General features: G+C 40.4%; 1 protein-coding gene across 1 annotated transcript; it reads right to left on the bottom strand.

Annotated features, from left to right (window-relative positions):
* Positions 1-17650: 17650 nt before the first annotated feature.
* On the bottom strand, positions 17651-21264 carry LOC143846849 (uncharacterized). The gene is made up of 2 exons (XM_077355440.1): positions 17998-21264; positions 17651-17885 (listed from the first exon to the last, which is right to left on the bottom strand). The coding sequence occupies exons 1-2, from the start codon at positions 21061-21063 to the stop codon at positions 17877-17879; spliced, it is 3075 nt and encodes a 1024-aa protein (XP_077211555.1). The 5' UTR covers positions 21064-21264; the 3' UTR covers positions 17651-17876.
* Between the last annotated feature and the right edge of the window lie 2330 nt (positions 21265-23594).

Raw genomic sequence — 23594 nt, 5'->3', positions numbered from 1 at the left:
GATCTCAGAGGATCGCGTGTCCTCCGCACTCGTTCTCAAATCCGGGGTCCACAGGCTGGCGACTCTGCTGGGGAGTTCTTGAAACATTGCCTAACTCTGTTAAAATGTCATTTTTACTAACTTTGGAGGAATTTGGGTTAAAATCATTTTAAATGGGAACCTTTTCGCTTAGAATCCAGGGGCATCAAATAGGTGCGTAATTAAAACAAGGGATTCACACACTACACATTATGCATTATCAAATTTTTTATTTTCATTGTTTTTCATTATTGGCTCCACGGGATAAATTCAATGCGTGCCCGACTGGGATGTCATTACCCTGATGGTACTGTTGAATCTATTTCCAAGCTATGCGCCGGTGCTGCAGCCGTAAACACTAGGTGTACTTGTGTTTACAGCAGCCGATGAGCAATAAAGCATACTATGTATAACACGAGGTGTACTTGTGTTATACATATTAAGTATGGTTCATACGCATAGTACCCGATAGATTGAGTCCGGAGCCCTACTTTGTTTTATATATTATGTATATACTTACTGACTTAGTGAAATCCAACTATGAAGTACCCGTGTTTATATATGTATATTTTGCATTCATATAGGGTTGAACATGTGTTGCTTACGCATGTGAAGCTTAGAGTTAGTAGCCTTGTCCCATTTGTAGACTAGGGTAGCTCACCTTGCGTGGCTACAACACGGTCCTAGTACACTCACTGGTCTGTCGCGAGTCGAGACTTTCTCGATTCCGTTAGATAGATTAGGGCTGGTGCCCTGGTTAGGATATATATATATATATATATATATATATATATATATATATATATATATACTGATTCTATATATTAAGTTTCTCCTCTTAGTCAGAGTTCCTTATTCAATGCAATCAGGGGTATTCATTCATTATTCATATCTAAATCTAGTCAGTGGTTTTTGCTTGTCGTTACCTCGGCCGTGATCTGTCCTTTGATCTGTTGTTCATAGGATTTGACCTGTTGTCATATGTTCTCACATTTGGTCAACCCTTCAGTTGATCACCTTTATCTGGTAACCATATTTCGAGCTTATCTTACCACCATTATTCATATATCTTTAATTGAGCTATGGGGATCCCTTGTATAGCCGTTATACTGCCGAATTTTATCCAGAATATTTTGAGCATGACCGTTATTTCTTAGAGTTAGGAAAACCATGAGTTTACCTTACTTGGACTTTCTTGTCTAGCGCCGTTATGCTGCCAGATTTTATCCAGAATATTTTGAGCATGACCGCTATTTCTTAGAGTTAGGAAAACCATGAGTTTACCTTACTTGGACTTTCTTATCTAGCGTCGTTATGCTGCCGAATTTTATCCCGAATATGTTGAGCATGACCGCTATTCCTTAAAGTTGGTTAAACCATGAGTTTGCCTTACCTCGACTTGCTTGTCTGGCTGTTATGCTGCTGAATTTTCGCAAAATATTTTTTAGCATGACTGCTATTCTTTAAAGTCAGTTTACCTTGTCTCGATTCCCGTGTATAGCTTTGATTAACTTAGAACCCATTTTTGGTGAAAACTTTAGGTTTGATCAGTTGTATTTGCACCCTTTCAGTTTCACTAGGTTCGTGGCCTGTACATGTCGTTCTCGTTGCCACAATTTATTTGCTACTCGTTGATTGTATATTTATTCTTTTGTTGTGTCATAGATTCAATTTGTGTATCTATTATTCATTAGGGTATATGCTTGTCTGTATACTTGTTTCGTCTTGAGATATGGCCGGTAGCTTGTCGCTGTCCCTATGGCCATGGTCTATCACTTTGATCTCCTTGATCGTATAGTTATTGGTATTCATCGCTAGATTTAGATCCGGTCTATGACCTACTTCTGTCATTTTGTGGCTGTGATTTATTTCCTGATCTGCCGATCATCTTTGATCGCTAATGAAAAATTTGGTGTCGCCGATTGTATCCTCCCCTCATAACTGATCATCAAGTTTATCTTTATCATTTGTTTATGGATATCTCCATTCTCTCATGATTTTGTCATTGCATGAGTGTTAGGTTTGATCATGGCGAACAATGTGTTGAGGAGTTGGATAAAGGAGACTATTAAAACTCTTCCGCGTGAGCATTCAAAGCGGAGCATGGCCGAGAAGTTTATTAGTACATTCAATCATCTGAGCATACTCGGCATAGACTGGAAGTTTCTCCAAGCAGCTGCCAATCTTTGGGATCCTACTCTTCATGTCTTTAGATTTGGTTCATTTGAATTTTGTCCTATCTTTGAAGATTGGTGCGTCTTATTGGAGCTCCCATCGGAGGGACTCTGGGTCCAACCTCTGAGTTCAGATGACCCTCATTCCCTTTTCTACAAATTGTTCAAAAATACCACAGTTGATGCTCTGTCATATTTTACAGACACAGGCGTGCGAGTCCATGACCTCATCTAACTTTTTTCTAAAAACATCGACCCTGCTGACTCTCGTTTTCAGAGTTGTCGGCGCAGTGCCTTGATTTTCGGTGTCTTCGCACGTTATGTCGTTCGTGGAGATTCTTATAATGCTCCTTTGGCCTTCTTAGCTGTGGTGGATGAAATCAATGAAGGAAGAAATCCTGTCCCCCCCATACTAGCAGAAACTTTCTCCGGATTTGACCTTATTGCTCGTCAGGAGGTTCATGATAATTTCTTTGGGTGTGTAAAACTGTTATACGTGTGGCTTTGTGAAAAACTCACTATCTCCCGACCACAAAGCTCCGACAAGTACACCCTGAAGGATTTCCTGTCCTGGCAACCAATGGCCAACCAATCACAATCCATTGATGAGTGGCGTAACTGGTTGCAGCACGTGGAGACAACTCAGTTTCACTGTGTGAGTCATTCATGCTTGCAAGTTATCACTAGCACTTACCCATATCTATTTGTGTATCTCATGGGTTTAGAAAATTCAACCTTTTATGCACCAACCCGTTTGCTTCATCAGATCACGGGATACCCATGTCCTCCAGGAACCGTAACACCTCCTCCTTGTGAAAAGCTGTCTCGTGATCTCATCAATACCATTGTAGCTGCTTGGAGAAATAAGGTCGTGGAGAAGAGATTTGCCTTAATATCTAAGATTCGACGTGGGTAATTACCAGGAAAGCTCGCGGCCAAGAGAGCTTGGATTGAAGAGCTTTGAAGATTCTTTTTTATGAAATCGTCATTTTAATTTCTTCAAATTTCATTGTAAATAGTTACTTTCATCCAATTGTTATCAAAGATTAATGTTTTGATTGTAACTACAGTTTGACTATTAATCAATGGAATAGTATTCAAGATTTTCTCTTATCGTTATTGGTACAGAATACTTTATCTCGATTGTTATAATTTTAATTTAGTATGTTAATTTCCAATTCAGGATTCTGAAATCGAGCAAACATCGCTCCCTCAAGTGTCAGTCAACCTGCGTGGTCTAGACAGTCAACCACATCTAGACTCATTCGTCAATTTGAACCGCTAACCTTACCTGAGCAAGTTGCACCCTCTTTATCCGAGTCATCTGAATCCTCAGAATCTGTCCAAATGGCTGAACCCAATGATGCGCTAGCTAAAATTCAAGACATGATGGTGAATCTTACCCGGGATATGGCCTCTATGAAAGAAGAGATGGCCCAAATGAAATCCCAGTCTAATGAAAAGGTCTCTACTTCTAGAGCACCTGCAGGTCAACCCCCTCTCGTTATACCTGCAAATCTGAGCCCTGCGAACTTGAACCGTCCTTTTATTCCACCAGTAGATGTCGACCTGGAAGAAGAGCAGTATGCTGAAGAATATTGCATTCCAAATATGGCCCGGTATAATAAGGAGAAGCAGGTAGCTGATCATTTGGAGAAACTGACAAAGAAAATGAAAAGCTTGAAGCATCAACGCCCAAAGCAGTTCGATATATCCGAGCTGATAATGTCTCCTGGAGTCACCTTGCCCCTGAAATTCAAAACCCCCGATTATGACAAATATGATGGGACTGGGTGTCCCCGGAATCATATGAGGTGGTTTATCGAGCTATCGCAGCAGTATGGGTTAGCTCCTGAACAAATGGCCAATGTCTTTCCAATGTCTCTTACTGGGGTCGCAAAGAAGTGGTTTCTGCGTCGGAAACCCGAAGAGGTGAAGACCTTGCAAAGCATCTCCAACAAATTTGTAGAGCAGTTTTCTATGGAGGAAGGGATAGAGGTTACCAAGAGGCACCTCAAACAGCTAAAGCAAGGTCCTCTGGAGACCTTTACCTTTTTCATCCGTCGTTGGCGTCGAAAGTCTGCCCAGCTAAGCGAGAGGCTATCAGAAGAAGATCAGATCAAGCTGGTGATTAAGGGTTTGTCGCCGCGGTATTTCCATTTCATGTCCCCTCAGCATTACACCGACTTTGACCATCTGATTAAAACTGGGACGAGGACTGAGGATGCAATAGCTAAGGGTCTGAGGGCCAGACTTCCATCGGACATCAGGGAAGGAAAGAGACACGTGGTCGTACAGAAAAAAGTTGACCAAGTTAGGAGTTTGTTCTAGAGTTAGGTGTTTGTCCTTGATTTGTTGTGTACTTGTTATGTGCTTGTGTTAGAGTTAGGAGTTTGTCCTAGCTAGGAGCGCCTCTGTCATCAATTAGCGATTCACGTCGCCGACTGATGACTAGGTCTAGGATGCGTTAGTGATCCCGTTGTTTTTCTTAAGACACACAGCCTAGTTACACTTAGGTTGTAGGAACCACCTGCATTAGCTTAGGGCTAACCCACATTTAGTTAGGGCATATAGGGTGTCCTAAAATCCACAATCCACTAGAATTTAAATAATCGTACAAGAAGTTTTAATAACTAGTCCGGTCTTTTAGGTCGAGTCTAGGATAGAGGTCTAGATGTCTTAAGCATCATAACTTATAATATGTGCGAAGAACTACGTTGCCTTGATTCTCGTGGAGGCGGGGATACGTAGGCTTCTTTGGATGAATATCAGATCATCTAAAGACTCGGGCTGAAGCATTAGAGTCTTAGGTTTTGTTGATAGTACTTAGGGCTTGTGTTTGCATTTTGTTGATGATTTTCGCGTAGGATCATGGCAGCGTGTGTGCATTTCCTCCCTTACTTACGTACTTAGCTGTAACATTTACCTGCTTATGTGTTTTACCTAGTTTCTTAGTTGTAGTTCTTACCTGCTTAGCTGTAGTTCTTACCTGCTTAACTGTAGTTCTCATGTGCTTAGCTGTAATTCTGTATCGTTATTAGGTTATTGATTATTATCTTTTTACTCTCAGCTACTGACATTTGCTCATTGCGCAGGTTTATCTTCTTAGCTGTAACACTTTACTATATTACTGCATTTTTTATCTGTCATTTACTGCTTTCTTAATGGGATGTGTTAGGATTTTATATTAGGCGCTAGGTATTCGCCCCAATGTAGATAGGCGCTATGTGTACGCCATAGGTTTTTATTACTGTATTTTCTATCTGTCATTTACTGCTTTCTAGATGGGATGTGTTAGGTTTTTATATTAGGCGCTATGTATTCGCCCCAATGTAGATAGGCGCTATGTGCACGCCATAGGTTTTATTTCATTATTCTATTATTTGCCTGGCATTTTTGTTTGTTCCTTATTTCATTTACTATTCATGATTAATCGCTAATTTTAGATTTCCTTTCTTGTACAGACTTATACCTGTAGCTATAGCATGCATGTGTTCGTCCACCAGAACTTAGACACCTATTAGGCATGTCACTCATAACCTAGTTATTCTTAGGTGACATTTATTTCGGTCCTTTTGTGTGTGCTTATTTTCATCTCTGAGACATACATGATTAGATAGACGTTTTCTCGGAGATGCGTGTTCCCATTTCACATGATTTTCGCGTAAAACTCTTCGAAGTTAATAAATAAATGGCATAAGAGGCCAAGTGTTCGCACTCGAGCGAATTGGGGGTGCTCTTCGGACCTTCTCCATTCGTCATCAGGCACGGACCTTCTGTATCTCTGGTTATCTGTTGCAAGCAGAGCACTTGTTTTTGGGGTTCCATGGCCTATCCATGGATGGCGACTCTGAGTTATTTTAGGTACGTTTTGGTTTGGGGATTTATCTTTAAATCAAGAGGTATCTCATTCATCCAGTATCACAACTCATGCTATGCTATGAGAGCCATTCATTTGAGAGTTCCTTGGCAGAGCTCTCCTTCACGTTGTGGAGATCTTAAAGGATTGTGTGTCCTCCGCACTCGTTCTCAAATCCGGGGTCCACAGGCGGCATTCATGTTTAAAATAGGGCGAAGAGGCAATTGATATTGGAGTGAGATCTATAATCTCTTTCTTTTTCTTTGAGAAAAAGAATTTTCTAAAAAATGATTTAGTGGTCAGTTTCGACTGGATAGAATTGCCACACAGGCTCAATTTTTAGAACTTTTTATTTTATTCATTTCAGGTGGAAAGGTGGGCCATGAAATGGCATTCCACAAATTGCATAGCAAATCCCCTCCTTTTGATTTTTTGGGGCTGATGTCCTCAATATTGTTGGAATGTTGAAAGGAGAAGACAAAGTCAGTGGAGACTGTCCCAATGACAGTGAACCTATTTCAATAAATAGTGATGATCTGAAGAAAAAAAAAGTTATGACCTGTTTCAATACATAGTGATGATCTGAAAAAAATTATGACATGTTTGAATACATAGTGATGGCATGTTTCAATACACAATGACAGTGAACCTGTATTGACACTGAACCTGTTTCAATACTGTGGACCCCGATCCGGAGAGGACGAGTGCGGCGAGGGACGCGAGGTCCCCACAACAATCCTCTAAGATCTCCACAATGTGAAGGAGAGCTCTGCCAAGGAACTCTCGAAACGGATGCCACCCTCACAGCATAGCACGAGTGGCGATACAAAACGAATGAGATACATCCTGATCAGGAGCCAGGGTTCGAAACCGAGATGTACCTAAAAAGAACTCAGAGTCGCCATCCATGGATAGGCCATGGAACCCTAAAATCAAATCCTCTGTGCAATGGATAACCAGAAATATATATGGGTTCGTGCCTGGTTACGAATGGGGAAGGTCTGAGAGCACCCCCAATTCGCCCGAGTGCAAGCACTTGGTCTCTTATGCCATTTTCATTAATTCCAAAGAAGTTTGAGTAAAAATCATGTGAAATGGGAACAATCCTCAGGAATCGTCTACCTAAGCATGCATTTCCTGAGAATGGAGAAATAAACACGTAAAATGAAATGAAAAATGTGTCACCTAAGCAAAGCTAGGTTATGAGTGACATGCCTAATGGGTGTCTAAGTTTCTGGTGGACACGCACATGCAAGCTACAACCAAAGGTATAGTATCAGTACAAGAAAGTAAGAAAACATATCAAAACATGAGACACAAATCTATGCTATGTATGACGGGACAAGACAAGTCCTAACTCTAATGCAGGACTGGACTCGGACCAGAATGGCCATCCATCCTAGCTGCACTACGTATCCCGGCCTCGGGAAGAATCGGAGCCCACGTAGTTCGATGCCCTATTCAAAATTATGATGCCTAAGACACCTAGACCTCTATCCTAGACTCGATCTAAAAGACCGGACTAGTTATTAAAGCTTCTTGAACTATTATTTAAATTCCAATGAATGGTGGATTTTAGGACATCCTATATGCCCTAACTAAATGCAGATTGATTAGCCTTAAGCTAATGCAGGTGGTTCCTACAATCCTATGTGTAACTAGGCCGTGCAACCTAATGAAAACCACGGGATGACTATATGCCTAGTCTAGCCATCGGTTCGACTAAATGTCTAACCGATCGACTCGAGGCCTCCTAACTCTAGGGACACTCACACGACAGGACATACCATATCAATACAAATCAAGACAAACTCCTAACTCTAGAACACAACCTAAACAGCTAGGACATACTCCTAACTCTAGAGGAAGATCTTTTTGAAAATGGTTTGAATATTTTTGTAACTTTGAAAGATTTAAAATTTTTATTTTTAAAGGTTTGGCTGGACTTGGGATGTGGATCCCAAGCTGCACTACGTACCTCGTGAAAGAGGATCAAGCCAACGTAGTTCGAAACGAACTCTCAAACTACGCTTATAAAAGAAAACACTCAACACTTTAGATTTTTTTAAGGTTTTTGATGTTTTCAAATGTTTTTTGAGTTTTAAATTTCTAATTTTTTTTGGATTTTAAAGCTTTTCCAATGCTCAGGACCTTAAAATATTTTTAATCTTAAAGGGAACACGCAAGTAATACCACAAACTAGGGCAAAGCCCTAAAGCAAAAGGGGAAACCCCGAATAAGCAATTAGCGTCTCAAAGAGACAAACCACAACAAGAAAGATAGCGTCCCAAGAAGAGAGAAAACGATCCAAGATCCCAAGCAAGCAAAGCTCTAATAAGACTGAGTTAGCCTCTAATCAAAAGCGAAGTAATCAACAACTCTAAAGGAGAAACTCCGAACTAACAACACTAAAGAGGGGAACAAATGAGTCAGAGACTCTCTAATACTACAACTTAGAGGAGGAATGAGTCAAAGACTCCCAAATAACGCCAACAGAAGAACCAATGAGTCAAGGACTTCCTAGTAATACAACAAAAGAACGAATGAGTCAAAGACTCTCTAAAAGAAATGGAAACATGAGTCAAAGACTCCAATAACACCAACTAAAGGATAAATGAGTCAAAGACTCTCTAAAAGAGATGAAAACACGAGTCAAATCAGATAATATAAGATTGAAAATCTGTGATCAAGATGAGATGAGATAGCATAAGATTGCTTTCAACGGATGGATCATGAATGACTAATCCTATGAGATCTTTGGAAATGAATGGGATTTACATCCTAACCCCAAAGGAAAAGTTTTTTAATCTTCGCACATTTTATCAGTGTTACCTGAAGGCATCAACCCTAACCATAATCTAGCGGAGTGGAGAAAGGATCTCGACTCATGACTTTGTTTGTGTACCTAGGACCGATCGTAGCCATTGGAAGATGGACTACGGCCTAATCTAGACACAAATGGGTAGGATATCCTAAACTAGGCTCACACACGTGATGCACATGTGTTCGTATACTACATGCATGTGTGGGTTAATCTAGGGGTAAGGCCAAGAGTTCCCTTAGCGCGAATCCATGTTCGATATACTGTACCAGTGTCCGGCGTATCAGTACGTGAACAAGAGATCCGTTTACGTACCATAAAGGTACTAGGCTAAGGGTGGAATGCTTCTCTAGCACAGAGGCACCAGGTGATGAAATCCCAGTCAACCATGCTAGATAACACTCCGGGTTCCTAAAATAGGACGTGTGTGCATGTGAGATGCAGGGGTTTAGATGCAAGTGATGTAAGTGTGTGCAATAAGTTCGCGCAATCTATGATACCTTCAGGTTTTGTTAGATTAAGTTTGAGTAAATGTGATTTTATCAATGGATTTTATCAATTTTAATTTCGAATTTCGAATGTTGAAAATCACTTGGTAGTAATTAATTTCAAATTTTCAATGGATTGTATCAATTTTAAGCATATGAATGATTTTACAAGTGAAATTATTGCAAACGAATTCGAAATGAGTTGAAATTTCTACAGCAGCAAGATGGGAATGTATGTAGCTTAATAAATGAGTTTTGCAGATTTTTACATTAAATTCATATTTAATCTTGATTTAACAATTAAATGACCAGATTGCCAAATTAACACAGAAACTACAAGAAATAGACATATAAATTCTATGAAATTTCTACAGAAATAAGATATCAATAAAATGAGCATGCGGTGAGAATTTCATAAATTATAAAGACTATTTACTACCGATTTCGGATTTTACAATTTTCAGACCAGATTAAGAATTAACACTACATCCCATATGAAAACAGATCCAAATCACTCGAAAATTTTACAGTAACAAGAAATATGGAAGATAAGACTACTGTAAAAATTTTAAGAATTTTAAGGGTGATTTGATGTCAGTAACAAGTCTCACAAAATCTGATAATTTTCAAAGAAAGCATTAAATAATATACCAAATAAACTCCAAAAATCCTTAAAAATTCATGGTAAAATGAATCAGTACCATATTAATTTCCCACGAAATTGCATTAAATTTGGAATCTGTTTGGTATATAATTTAATTTTTCTTCGTCAAAAGATGTTTTTTTGAAGAGTTTTCTATTTTTAAAACACAATTTGCGGAAAAAATCAGAAAAATTCGGAAAAATACAGAAATATTTTGAGAAAAATGCACCTACCTGTGGTGAAGATCTTGCCGCCGCCGATCCGATCCGCCGTCTTTCGCTTTCTCTTAGAGGGAAGGATTGGGAGGTGATTGGGAGAGATAATGGAAGAAGAATATAGGGAAAGGGATTTGAGGGAGTGATTGGAAGAGATAATGGAAGAGAAAGAGATAATGGAAGGTAAATCTCCTCCTCTTTCTCCTCTTTTTTATGGATGGGAAGGAAGATATATATAGGGAGAGAAAGAGAGAGAGAGAGATGTGTTGGTGGAGAGCTCATCATGTTGTCCCTCTTAGTGGAGAATCCATCATCATTCTTCTTAGTGGAGGGCCCATCATGTTTCTTAGTGGAGAATCCATCATCATTCTTCTTAGTGGAGGGCCCATCATGTTTCTTAGTGGAGAATCCATCATCATTCTTCTTAGTGGAGGGCCCATCATGTTTCTTAGTGGAGAATCCATCATCATTCTTCTTAGTGGAGGGCCCATCATGTTTCTTAGTGGAGAATCCATCATTATTGTTCTTAGTGGAGGGCCCATCATGTTTCTTTAGTGGAGAATCCATCATTATTGTTCTTCATAAGAGGCCTCACAAGAGGCCCTACTGAGGCCCCACAATGTGGGCCCCACAACGCGGGCCCCACAACGTGGGCCCCACAATGTGGGCCCTCGGTTGATTCGAATTTTAAACAAATGTTCAATGCGGGCCCACCAAACGGGTCCAAATTCTCCCTCGCTTGGATTCTTATGAATAATCTCTCTCAACCTCTCACGGAAAAATGCGAAACATGGCGGAAATGATCGGATGGGGTTTCTCCCAAGCATAGCGAACTTGGGTCCGGTCAAAATGGGGTGTCTACAGATGCCCCTCTTTGGCAGAGCGTGTGTAACACGCGAATGGCAAAGCTGAACAGACGACACATTTTGACTGACCCGAAACCAAAACAAAGCAAATTTTTGGGTTTTCAGTTTTAAAACGATATTCACAAAGATAAAACTCTACTAACAATAGGGAGATAGTCTCTCACCGACTCTTAACTCGGCAACTAAGACATCTCAAAGAGATAGTCTCTCCCTAATACTCATGACTCGACTAATTAATAAAAAACGAACGAACAATTACAAAAACACAAACATTTTTTCTTTTTCTTTTTTTTTTATATATCAGGCTAAGCCAAAGTAAACATAACAATTGCTCCAAGAGCACCAACCAAAGAAACAAGTTAATCACTTCAATCACTCAAAGAGCTTCCATTTTCTTTTTTAATTTTTTAGAAACCACATTGCAATTTGTCCAAGACAAGTATAATTCGAAACACTCAAAGAGTTTTTTTTTTTTTTTTTTTTTTTTTTTTTTTTTTTAGAAACCTGCAAAAATAGGCCAAAGACCAATGTATCAAAACTCGTCCAAAACAAGTTCAAAATCAAACACTCAAAGAATTAAATTTTTTTTTTTTTTTAAAATCATGCCGATCAGTCAAAGACTCGACCAATTACTAGGGTAATCGAATATTCGAGCTAAACTCAAACTTCTAATACCCGAGGCGAGACTAAGTCTCAAGCCTAGCGATAGTTATACAGATCATTGCTGAAAATAAATCTGTGTAACTACCGAGTAACTCTGACTCCTCTCTTTCAAGGTAGCGAATCACTCCGGATCACGCGGTTCTGCTAAACAGTTCCACGTAAATCCAAATTCGTAGGTCCTGCTAAACAGTCCCCTACAAACCTCTTCGCAGATACACATGACTCCTAACACGTTAGGAAGCTGCACATTGCGGAACGATGATTAGGTAAGTTACCACTTGACATTACATTACTAATCATCTGGGTACTAAATACCCGAGGCGAGACTGAGTCTCAAGCCTAGCGATAGTTATACAGATCATTGATGAAAATAAATCTGTTTAACTATCCGAGTAATTCTGACTCCTCTCTTTCAAGGTAGCGAATCACTCCGGATCATGCGGTTCTGCTAAACAGTTCCACATAAACCCAAATTCGTAGGTCCTGCTAAACAGTCCCCTACAAACCTCTTCGCAGATATACATGACTCCTAACACGTTAGGAAGCTGCACATTGCGGAACGATGATTAGGTAAGTCACTACTTAACATTACAATACTAATCATCAGGGTCCTAAATACCCGGGAGAAGGAAGAAAAGATCAATCCTTGTAACACAGGATCAGAAATTTTCCACAATTAAAACCTTTAAAAAGACCAAGCCGTGTAACACGAGTTCGGTAATTTTTCCTTGTAAAACATCTTTGAAAACAGGTTAAAGGAACCACCAGATAGTGCAACACTAAATCCGATGATTTCTTATTCTATTAAAACACTCTTCAAAACACTTTGAAGAAAAGACCAGACCATGTAACACATATTCTGGTAACCTCTATCTTTATTAAGAAACTCCTCAGAACAAAAGAAGAAAGACCAGATCATGAAACACGGAATCTGCTAATTTCTATCTTTATTAAAAATCTTTCAAAATTCGAGTATCTTGAAAGAATTTTTGAAGGTCAAACCTTTTTTTTTTTTTTTTTTTTTTTTTTTTTTTTAAACGCAAAGCATTTTACTGAAATTTAAAAATCTCTGGAGTGAATTCTAGACTCCACTGGGATAAAGATTTTTCAAAGAAATTCAACTCCAAAGGAAAATACCCTGACTAAGAAGCTCAATATAAAGAGTGTTCGAACTTCTCTAGTCTCTATTTTATACAAAAATTTATTTCAAATCTCAATGATTACTTGACATCTTTTATGACATAAGTCATAAAAGATGCCCCTAGTATGATTACTTCCATGAAAAAATTCATTAGAGAGCAACAAAAAAAGGAATGGGCCAAAGGCTGAACATTTGAGATTACAACAAATTTTTTCTGATAAACACCTGGGTTTACAAGGTTTTTCATAGGCACCAGAAACTTGTTATGCTCAAAATTTTCTCATCTCTGCCATCTGCTGATACCGGAACTGAGCTAAAAGCTTGTCGATCTCTGAACACTGCTCTGCTTTACATTATCCACATGAACTGCAAATTTTCTACTTCTCTGAGTCTCTAAGTCTTTATCACCCCGGCTTTGGGAAGAATACTGACTAAACAGGACTCTGGAAATTGACTTTGATTCGACAACAAACTGAGTTTGACAGACAATGACCAAAGACTTTGACGAGTTTTAAACAAGACTTTAAAAGAGAATGAATCTGCTTCTTAAATTGATAAACATTTTTATTTTTTTTTCAAAAATGGTTAAAGTCCACCACTCTTTAGAGTTTTTTTTTTTTTTTTTTTTTAAATATCATGTTTAAAGATGTTTCAACCTCTTTTCAAGATCTCCATCATGGTTATTATCCCTTCGGATTACTTAGTTTCAATCTCCTGACTCAAAGAGTAACCAAAGAAGCTCTGATGGCACTTATTAACTGGCTTTCAGATAGCTCTGTCCTTCATGAAGTCTTGCCGTGACCAAATCGCCCTTTTGGGTTTTCGATTTAGCGGACCGCATGCCTTAATTTTTGCCTGGACTGTCTGCCCTTGCAGATTTTCCATCCAGCAGGCTCAATACCCTGATTTTTGCCTAAACTGCCCTTTCAGGTTTTCAGCTTAGCGGATTTAAGACTCCATCATTCTTTTCTTTTCTTTTTTTTCTTTTTTCTTTTTTTTTTCTTTTTTTTTTTACAAACCTGGGCCTAAATACATCAGGAGGACTTTCAGGTAGGCTGAATATCTAAGGTTCTAAGGATTTGGACCGAATCTGGTCTAGCCAGACTACCTACGCACCCCAAAATGGAGGATCAGGTCCTAACGTAGTTCAAACTACTTTTTTTTTTTTTTTTTTATATATATATAAAAAAAATGCCCCTGGTTTGGGTTTATCAAAGAAACAAATTATTTTATAAGCCCAAAGGGTTTGCAAAACGGTTTAAAATATTTAGGCTGTTTGGCTCAAAGCTCAGATCAATCAAAGACGGCCTCTTAGTGTATTTAAGCATAGTACTTCTTTAACTGATCCAGGTTTGTAGGTTCATTTAATTTTTCTCCATTTTCGTTGAGGAGTCTTACGGCTTTTCCAGGCAGGACTTCATCGACGATGTAAGGACCAGACCAGTTTGGCCTGAATTTCCCTCGGGGATCAAATACCGGTGCTCTGTAAGACTTCAAAACAAGATCTCCAGGCTTCAAATCTCGAACACGGACTTTCTTGTTGAAAGCTCTCTCAATCCGCCTCTGATATCCTTGAATATGGTACAAGGCTCTCAATCTCTTCTCATCTATCATCTGCAGCTCATCATACCTGGCTCTAGCCCAATCAGACTCTGGTAAGTCAGCTTCCATCATCACTCTCAAAGAGGAAATTCTAAGCTCAACAGGGAGGACTGCCTCCATTCCATACACCAAAGAATACGGAGTTACACCTGTTGAAGATCTGATTGATGTCCGATAAGCCCATAAGGCATATGGAAGCTTATTCGACCAATCTTTATAGGTCTCAGTCATCTTACTGATAATAATTTTGACATTCTTATTTGCCGCCTCTACAGCCCCATTTGTTTGAGGTCTGTAAGGAGATGACTTGTGATGTTTAATCTTGAATTCTTCACACAGGTGTAACACCTCTTTCTTGAAATGCGACCCATTATCTGAAATCAGCTCGTGAGGCACTCCATATCTGCAAATAATATTGGCACGAATGAACTTCGCAACTGTGCTCGAAGTAATGGAAGCATACGAAGCGGCTTCAATCCATTTTGTAAAATAATCAATTGCGACCAGAATGTACTCATGACCGCTCGAAGACTTTGGATAAACTTTCCCAATTATATCAATTCCCCATACTGAAAATGGCCATGGAGAAGTCATAGAGTGCAACACCGAAGGAGGAACGTGAATAAGATTTGCATAGACTTGACACTTATGGCATTTCTTCACAAATGCGAAGCAATCTGTTTCCATTGTGGGCCAATAGAATCCGAGTCTCAAAATCTTTCTTGACAACATTTTTCCATTCATGTGAGGTCCACAAACTCCTTCATGGGTCTGCTCAATAAGCTCTGCAGCTTTATCTTCATCAACACAAAGAAGCTGTATACCATCAAATGACCTTCTGTACAGCTCTTCTCCGCAAATAATAAAGTTGGCAGCCAACTTCTGAAGCGTCTTCCTCTCTTTGCTTGAAGCTTCTGGGGGATGTCCTTTACCAGCAATAAGATTTCTGACATCTGTATACTAAGGCTTCCCATCTGGACACCTGGCTGAGATCTCTATAGCATTCACATGCGAAGGAGCCCACTGAAGTCTGACAACTAGCGGCTGAACCTCCATTGATACAGAAATGTCTAACATCGAGGCCAAAGTAGCCAAAGCGTCAGCAAAATGATTTCTGGTCCTTGACAAGTGAGTGAACGTAATGTTCTTGAACTTTCTGACCAAAGATTCCAAATAAGTGTTATAAGGGATCAATTTATCTTCTCGAGTTTTCCATTGCCCATTAATTTGGCAAATGATCAAAATAGAATCCCCAAACACATCAATATCCTGAATCTCCAAAGCTAAGGCTGCCTCTAACCCGGCGATGCAAGCTTCATACTCAGCCATATTGTTGGTGCACTCAAACTGCAACTTGATAGAGACAGGAATATATTCTTTCCGAGGGGATATAAGTACAGCTCCTACTCCTTGTCCTCGACTGTTTACAGCTCCATCAAAATACATAAGCCACTTAGTATTCGAAGCTTCTTCTTTAATATCCATGATCTCTTCGTCAGGGAAGTCTGCCTTCAGAAAAGCGTTCTCTTCAATGGGTGCATCAGCCAACTGTTCAGCAACGACACGCCCTTTAATTGATTTCTGAGTGACATAAGTGATGTCAAACTCAGACAATAACAACAACCATCTTGCGGTTCGTCCTGTAAGGGCGGGTTTCTCAAACAAGTATTTTAGCGGATCCATCCGCGAAAGCAAAAAGATCTTGCTTGAAAGCAAATAATGTCTAAGCCTCTGGGTAGCCCAAACTAATGCTAGACACGTCTTTTCCAAAACTGTGTACTTTAATTCGTATTCCAGCATCTTCTTACTGATGTAGTAAATGGGCTTCTCCCGTTTAGACTCTGAATCTTGCTGAGCAAGCATGCAACCCATCGCTGTATCTGTGATAGACAAGTACAACAATAATGGCTGGCCTGGAGTGACTGGCGATAGAACAGGGGGCAAGGATAGGCACTGCTTAACCTTTTCAAATGCCTCCTGACATTCTTCATTCCACTTCTTCGAGGAATTCTTTTTCAGAAGCTTGAAAATGGGTTCACACGTCATCGTCAGATGTGATATGAACCGTCTCAGATACTGAACTTTGCCAAGGAAACCTCGGATCTGCCTTTCTGTCTTCGGCGGCTGCATTTCTTGAATTGCCTTAATCTTTTGCGGGTCTACTTCAATCCCTCTTTCACTGACCATAAACCCTAAGAGCTTTCCTGATGTAACACCAAAGACGCACTTACTCGGATTTAGGCGAAGCTGATACTTCCTGATCCGCTCAAAGAACCTTCTCAGGGCAACAGTGTGCTCAGGTCGAGTCTTGCCTTTCACAATCATGTCATCAACATATACCTCGACCTCTTTATGGATCATATCATGTAAAAGAGTTGTAGCAGCCCTCTGATACGTAGCACCCGCATTTTTCAATCCAAACGGCATCACCCTGTAGCAGTATGTACCCCATTGAGTAATGAACGCTGTCTTCATCATGTCCTCGGGAGCCATCTTAATCTGATTGTAGCCTGAGAACCCATCCATAAAGGATAGAAGAGCATGACCAGTTGTATTATCAACCAGGAGATCAATATTGGGAAGAGGAAAGTCATCCTTAGGACTTGCCTTGTTCAGGTCTCGAAAATCGACACACATTCGAACTTTTCCGTCCTTTTTGGGCACCGGTACAATGTTTGCAAGCCATTCTGGGTATTCAACTACTTGAATGAATTTTACCTCCAACAGTTTCTTAACTTCTTCATAAACTTTCATCTCCCATTCAGTTTTGAGTTTTCGGAGCTTTTGCTTCTTTGGCTTAACACCAGGGATTAAGGGTAAGCGATGTTGAACAATTTCTTCACTTAACCCTGGCATGTCATCATATGACCAAGCAAAAACTTCCTTGAACTCTTTAAATAAGGCGATTAATTCCTCGCGTTCTTCAGGAGATAAAGTTTTGCCAATTCGAATCTCCTGAATCAAGGTTTCGTCACCTATATTCACGGTTTCAATTTCCTCTTCGAGTGGTTTTGCTCGGCGACTCTCATCCTGTTGAATCATGTATTTGATTTCAGGAGGAGTGTCGTCGGTATCCTCATCAGAGGGGGAGTCTTGATTGTTATTATTAAGTTTATCAGATTCTGAAGCAGAAACATTAGAAATAAAAGTAGAGACTGGATTGTACTCAGAGAAAGGATGCTTTATTTCATTTAATGCTGAATCAGGTACATCAAATGAAAAATTACCCACATCGGGCTTTACAATAGACGCTTGAAAAAAATTTACAGACTCAACGAACATATTGACATTTATGTCAATTAACTCTGAATCAACGATAGAAGTAGCATCTGACTTGATTCCGCTGGAAGAAGAGGAATCATCATCGACCTTAGGAGACTCGACATTTACAGTACCTGCATTAACAGAATTGTTAGAATAAACAGACTCTGAATTAGACCCAAAGACTGACGTGTATTTATGGACAACTGACTCTTTTGGAGGGACATGACTGTTTAGGAAAGTAACCTGAGGTATGACTTGAAAGGTCCAGTTGGTCAATGGTTCCTCTGCCGGGGTGATTAAATGAGTAGGGTTCAGAATCGAGGCCCTCCGATCAATTACGGCAATAGTTTGTGAATCTTCGAGAAACAGTGAACTCAGAAGGCTCGGCTCTACATGTTCTGCCCAATCAGCTTCTGATTCAACTTCTGTCTGCACATCGGTCTGCTTGTCTTCTAACTGCAGATCAAAGAAAATTTCAAATCCTGGCAACCTCTGTCCTGAATTCTCATCTAACCAAGTTTCGGCAAAGCCACAGAAAGGGACATCTGCACCCTCTCTTCGAAAACGGCCATTCATCGTCAAATTAATCGGTGCCATTGGTAATTCTAACCCCCTGCGGCGACATTCAGCCCATTTCATCATCAGCAGCTTCATTTCTTTAACTTCCTTCTTTGAAGGCTTGTACCCCAGCCCAAATAGATTATTGAAGGATTCGAATTCAGGGAACTCAGTCAAACCCTGATGGTGTCTACCTAGCCCTGCACCTGGCATATATCCTTGTCGACGAATCATCCTGACGACATTTGCGTTTGTACTGGTCAGGAAACAAATTTCCTCATTCATAGCTTCTTTAAAGGTAATGGCAGCCACCTCTAATGAGAATCCAGTCAAACTAACATCCTCAGCTTTCTCCATAGTCAGGTCCTGAGTAATCAGCCCTACTTCCAGGTCTGGGTCCCCCTTCACAGTTACCACTCCGTTTTTGCGAAGAAACTTTAGCTTTTGGTGAAGAGAGGATGGAACAACCCCAAACTTGTGCAACCAAGGGCGGCCGAGTAACAACAAAAATGAGGCTTTGATGTCCAAAACCTGGAACTCTATCTCAAAGTCTTCTCCTCCGATCTGTATTTCGGTGACCAGAGTTCCGATCACATCTCGGCGAGTGCCATCGTACGCCAGAATACCCTGTTCAGATGGGATGAAATCCGCAGGACCAAATCCAAGAGTTGTTGCAGTACTCAACGGGCATACATTCAAAGCAGAGCCATTATCAACTAACACCTCTGGTACTCTCTTCTTGTTGCAAAGTACTGTGATTTTCAGAGATTTGGTGTGGTCTCGGCCCTCAGAAGGCAGATCGTCGTCAGTGAAAGATAAAGTCTTAGACACTCTTGTCATGGCAACCAAGCTTACCAGCTCATCCGGAGTAGTGTCTACAGAGACTTGTGCTGAGTTAAGCTCTTGAAGGACTAATTTTCTGTGCTTAGATGAGGCCATGAGTAAACCCCATACGGAAATATTGGCCTGAGTCTTTTTCAACTGCTTTAACAAGCTCTCTTCTTCTTCATCGGCGCTGACCTTACTGACCTTATTCTGTCTCTGGTTTTCAGTATTTCGCGCAACCTCTGCAGGATTTTCAACACACAATTCTTGAGGCTTGAATACACGCCCACCACGGGTCATATGACGCATCTCGTCACAATGGTTATCCAACAACAATAACTCATCTTCTTCAAAGTCCTCAGCCCTTAAGACATAAGGAGCTGTCCTTCTATTTCCAGCACTGTCAATCTGAAATGTACCAAACTGAGATGAAGACGATTCAGCCAATTCATCGTCATCAAAGGAAATTACATAATGATCTTTCTTTTCTACTGCTTCGAAATCTTCCTTGTCAAACTTCATTACATAGGTTTTTTCTGTGGTAATGGCACAAATGAGGGTTGATGGATCGAGCAGAGGTTCATCAGTAAAAATTGCATTGGTAGCAGGAGGAGGCATGGTATGATGATTAGGAAGTGGGTTTTGAGTAACGTTTGGTCTCTCCACTGCCAGCTCATTTTTGTCAATCATGTTCTGGATAGCATGCTTCAAGGCCAAACAATTCTCGGTCAAATGCCCTGGACCTCTGTGATATTCACAGTATTGATCCATCTTCCAGAATGCGGGTAAGGGATTGGGTGGAGGTTTGATATCCGGGAGCCGGATCTTCCTATCTTTCATGAGCCTTTTGAATATCATTATTATCGGATATGGAAGAGGATCAAACTTTCTGTCATATGCAACTCTCCTTGGCGCTTTTGCAGCCTCTGCAGCAACTCTGGCCACAGGCCTGGTATAACTGACAGCATGAATTTCTTTGGACTGGACCATTGGTCTTTTCCCGTCTCGGATTTCAGAAGAAACCTTGGCTCTCAAGCCTTTTGCTATGGCATCTTCTGTCTGAGTACCCGTCTTGATTAAATGGTCAAAGCTCGGGTAATGCTGAGGAGCGAGAAAATGAAAATACATGGGAGACAAACTCTTCAGAACCAGCTTTATCTGCTCTGATTCAGTCATTTTCTGGCTTAGCTGAGCAGATTTGCGTCTCCAGCGCCTGATAAAGAAAGTGAAGGTCTCTTGAGGACCTTGCTTTAGCTGTTTTAGGTCTCTCTTCGTGACCTCAATACCCTCTTCCATTGAGAATTGCTCTATTAGTTTCTCCGAAATATCTTCCAGGGTTCTCACCTCCTCGGGCTTTAGCCTTAGAAACCACTTCTTTGCGATCCCAATCAAAGAAATCGGGAACAACTGGGCCATCTGCTCACGGCTCAGACCATACTGCTGGGACAAAATGATAAACCACCTCATGTGGTTACGCGGACACCCGGTTCCGTCATATTTGTCATAATCAGGAGCTTTGAAGTTGGGCGGTAAAGAAACTGTTGAAGACAGTATTAATTCAGAGACGTCAAATTTCTTGGGTCCCTGGACTCTCATCTGCTCCATCTCATGAGCCATCTTGCTGAATTTCTCAGACATTTCCTTCTCAAATTTTTCAAATTTTTCTTTTTCTTTATCAACCTCTGGAGCACAATACTCTGCAGCATACTGACCATCATCTAAATCCACCTCGAAAGACTGGATAACGGGTCTATGCGACTCCGGAGCTGGAACATGAGAAGGTTGAAGTACGGGCCTAGACGTGGAAGTCTTATCACTTATCTGTGTTTTCATGTTTGCCATTTCTTCTTTCATTCCCGCCATATCTCTGGTGAGGTTTTTCATCATCTCTTGCATGCTCATTAAAAGTTCAGTTGTGTCTGCCATTTGATTTACTTCAAATAAATTTGAAGACTCTGGTGAAGAAGGTAAACGAACTGAAGATGACACAGAGGAATCAAAGTGGCGAACGAGTCTAGACACTGGGGTAGGTCTCGACCAGGTGGGCTTAGCTTGAAAGTCTTTTTTGGGAGCGATGGTTGCTATCTTTCAGAATCCTGATTGGAAGTTAACAAACTAGGTTACATGATTGACAAATAAGATAGTTTGTACCAATAGAGACAAAAGAAAAAACAAACATCCTTTGTATTGATTATACTGACAGCAATCGCTGAAAACCCTGAATCACTGACTGTTTATAACATGTCAAGTAAAATTTTTTTGAATTTTCATCTATAATGGAATCAAATTTACAAGTTTTGACTCAATAAAAGAAATGACAATCTTGATCCAAAAATCCTCATGGTGGATAGAAATGACGAAGAGGAGGCACAATGGATTGCTCCCCTCCATACTGACGCTGAATCCTGGCAGGAACATAGAAGGAAGTCCTTTTGAGACCAAGAAGACGAACGTAGCATACGCACCTACCTGGTGCCCCTGGATTCTAACGATAGAGTTCCCATTTAAAATGATTTTAGCTCAAATTTCTCCAAAGTTAATAAAAATGGCATTTTTAAAGAGTTAGGCAATGTTTTAAGAACTCCCCAGCAGAGTCGCCAGCCTGTGGACCCCGATCCGGAGAGGACGAGTGCGGCGAGGGACGCGAGGTCCCCACAACAATCCTCTAAGATCTCCACAATGTGAAGGAGAGCTCTGCCAAGGAACTCTCGAAACGGATGCCACCCTCACAGCATAGCACGAGTGGCGATACAAAACGAATGAGATACATCCTGATCAGGAGCCAGGGTTCGAAACCGAGATGTACCTAAAAAGAACTCAGAGTCGCCATCCATGGATAGGCCATTGAACCCTAAAATCAAATCCTCTGTGCAATGGATAACCAGAAATATATATGGGTTCGTGCCTGGTTACGAATGGGGAAGGTCTGAGAGCACCCCCAATTCGCCCGAGTGCAAGCACTTGGTCTCTTATGCCATTTTCATTAATTCCAAAGAAGTTTGAGTAAAAATCATGTGAAATGGGAACAATCCTCAGGAATCGTCTACCTAAGCATGCATTTCCTGAGAATGGAGAAATAAACATGTAAAATGAAATGAAAAATGTGTCACCTAAGCAAAGCTAGGTTATGAGTGACATGCCTAATGGGTGTCTAAGTTTCTGGTGGACACGCACATGCAAGCTACAACCAAAGGTATAGTATCAGTACAAGAAAGTAAGAAAACATATCAAAACATGAGACACAAATCTATGCTATGTATGACGGGACAAGACAAGTCCTAACTCTAATGCAGGACTGGACTCGGACCAGAATGGCCATCCATCCTAGCTGCACTACGTATCCCGGCCTCGGGAAGAATCGGAGCCCACGTAGTTCGATGCCCTATTCAAAATTATGATGCCTAAGACACCTAGACCTCTATCCTAGACTCGATCTAAAAGACCGGACTAGTTATTAAAGCTTCTTGAACTATTATTTAAATTCCAATGAATGGTGGATTTTAGGACATCCTATATGCCCTAACTAAATGCAGATTGATTAGCCTTAAGCTAATGCAGGTGGTTCCTACAATCCTATGTGTAACTAGGCCGTGCAACCTAATGAAAACCACGGGATGACTATATGCCTAGTCTAGCCATCGGTTCGACTAAATGTCTAACCGATCGACTCGAGGCCTCCTAACTCTAGGGACACTCACACGACAGGACATACCATATCAATACAAATCAAGACAAACTCCTAACTCTAGAACACAACCTAAACAGCTAGGACATACTCCTAACTCTAGAGGAAGATCTTTTTGAAAATGGTTTGAATATTTTTGTAACTTTGAAAGATTTAAAATTTTTATTTTTAAAGGTTTGGCTGGACTTGGGATGTGGATCCCAAGCTGCACTACGTACCTCGTGGAAGAGGATCAAGCCAACGTAGTTCGAAACGAACTCTCAAACTACGCTTATAAAAGAAAACACTCAACACTTTAGATTTTTTTAAGGTTTTTGATGTTTTCAAATGTTTTTTGAGTTTTAAATTTCTAATTTTTTTTGGATTTTAAAGCTTTTCCAATGCTCAGGACCTTAAAATATTTTTAATCTTAAAGGGAACACGCAAGTAATACCACAAACTAGGGCAAAGCCCTAAAGCAAAAGGGGAAACCCCGAATAAGCAATTAGCGTCTCAAAGAGACAAACCACAACAAGAAAGATAGCGTCCCAAGAAGAGAGAAAACGATCCAAGATCCCAAGCAAGCAAAGCTCTAATAAGACTGAGTTAGCCTCTAATCAAAAGCGAAGTAATCAACAACTCTAAAGGAGAAACTCCGAACTAACAACACTAAAGAGGGGAACAAATGAGTCAGAGACTCTCTAATACTACAACTTAGAGGAGGAATGAGTCAAAGACTCCCAAATAACGCCAACAGAAGAACCAATGAGTCAAGGACTTCCTAGTAATACAA

This window comes from Tasmannia lanceolata, unplaced genomic scaffold (assembly GCF_043159265.1).
Source record: "Tasmannia lanceolata isolate RefF3 unplaced genomic scaffold, GAP_Taslan_0.1 ptg000015l, whole genome shotgun sequence".
NCBI classification, from domain to species: domain Eukaryota; kingdom Viridiplantae; phylum Streptophyta; class Magnoliopsida; order Canellales; family Winteraceae; genus Tasmannia; species Tasmannia lanceolata.
This window is presented reverse-complemented; position numbering and strand designations above follow the sequence as displayed.

Coding starts and splice junctions, on each gene's coding strand:
- LOC143846849 (XM_077355440.1), bottom strand. CDS start 21,063: ATGGCAGACACAACTGAACTTTTAATGAGCATGCAAGAGATGATGAAA.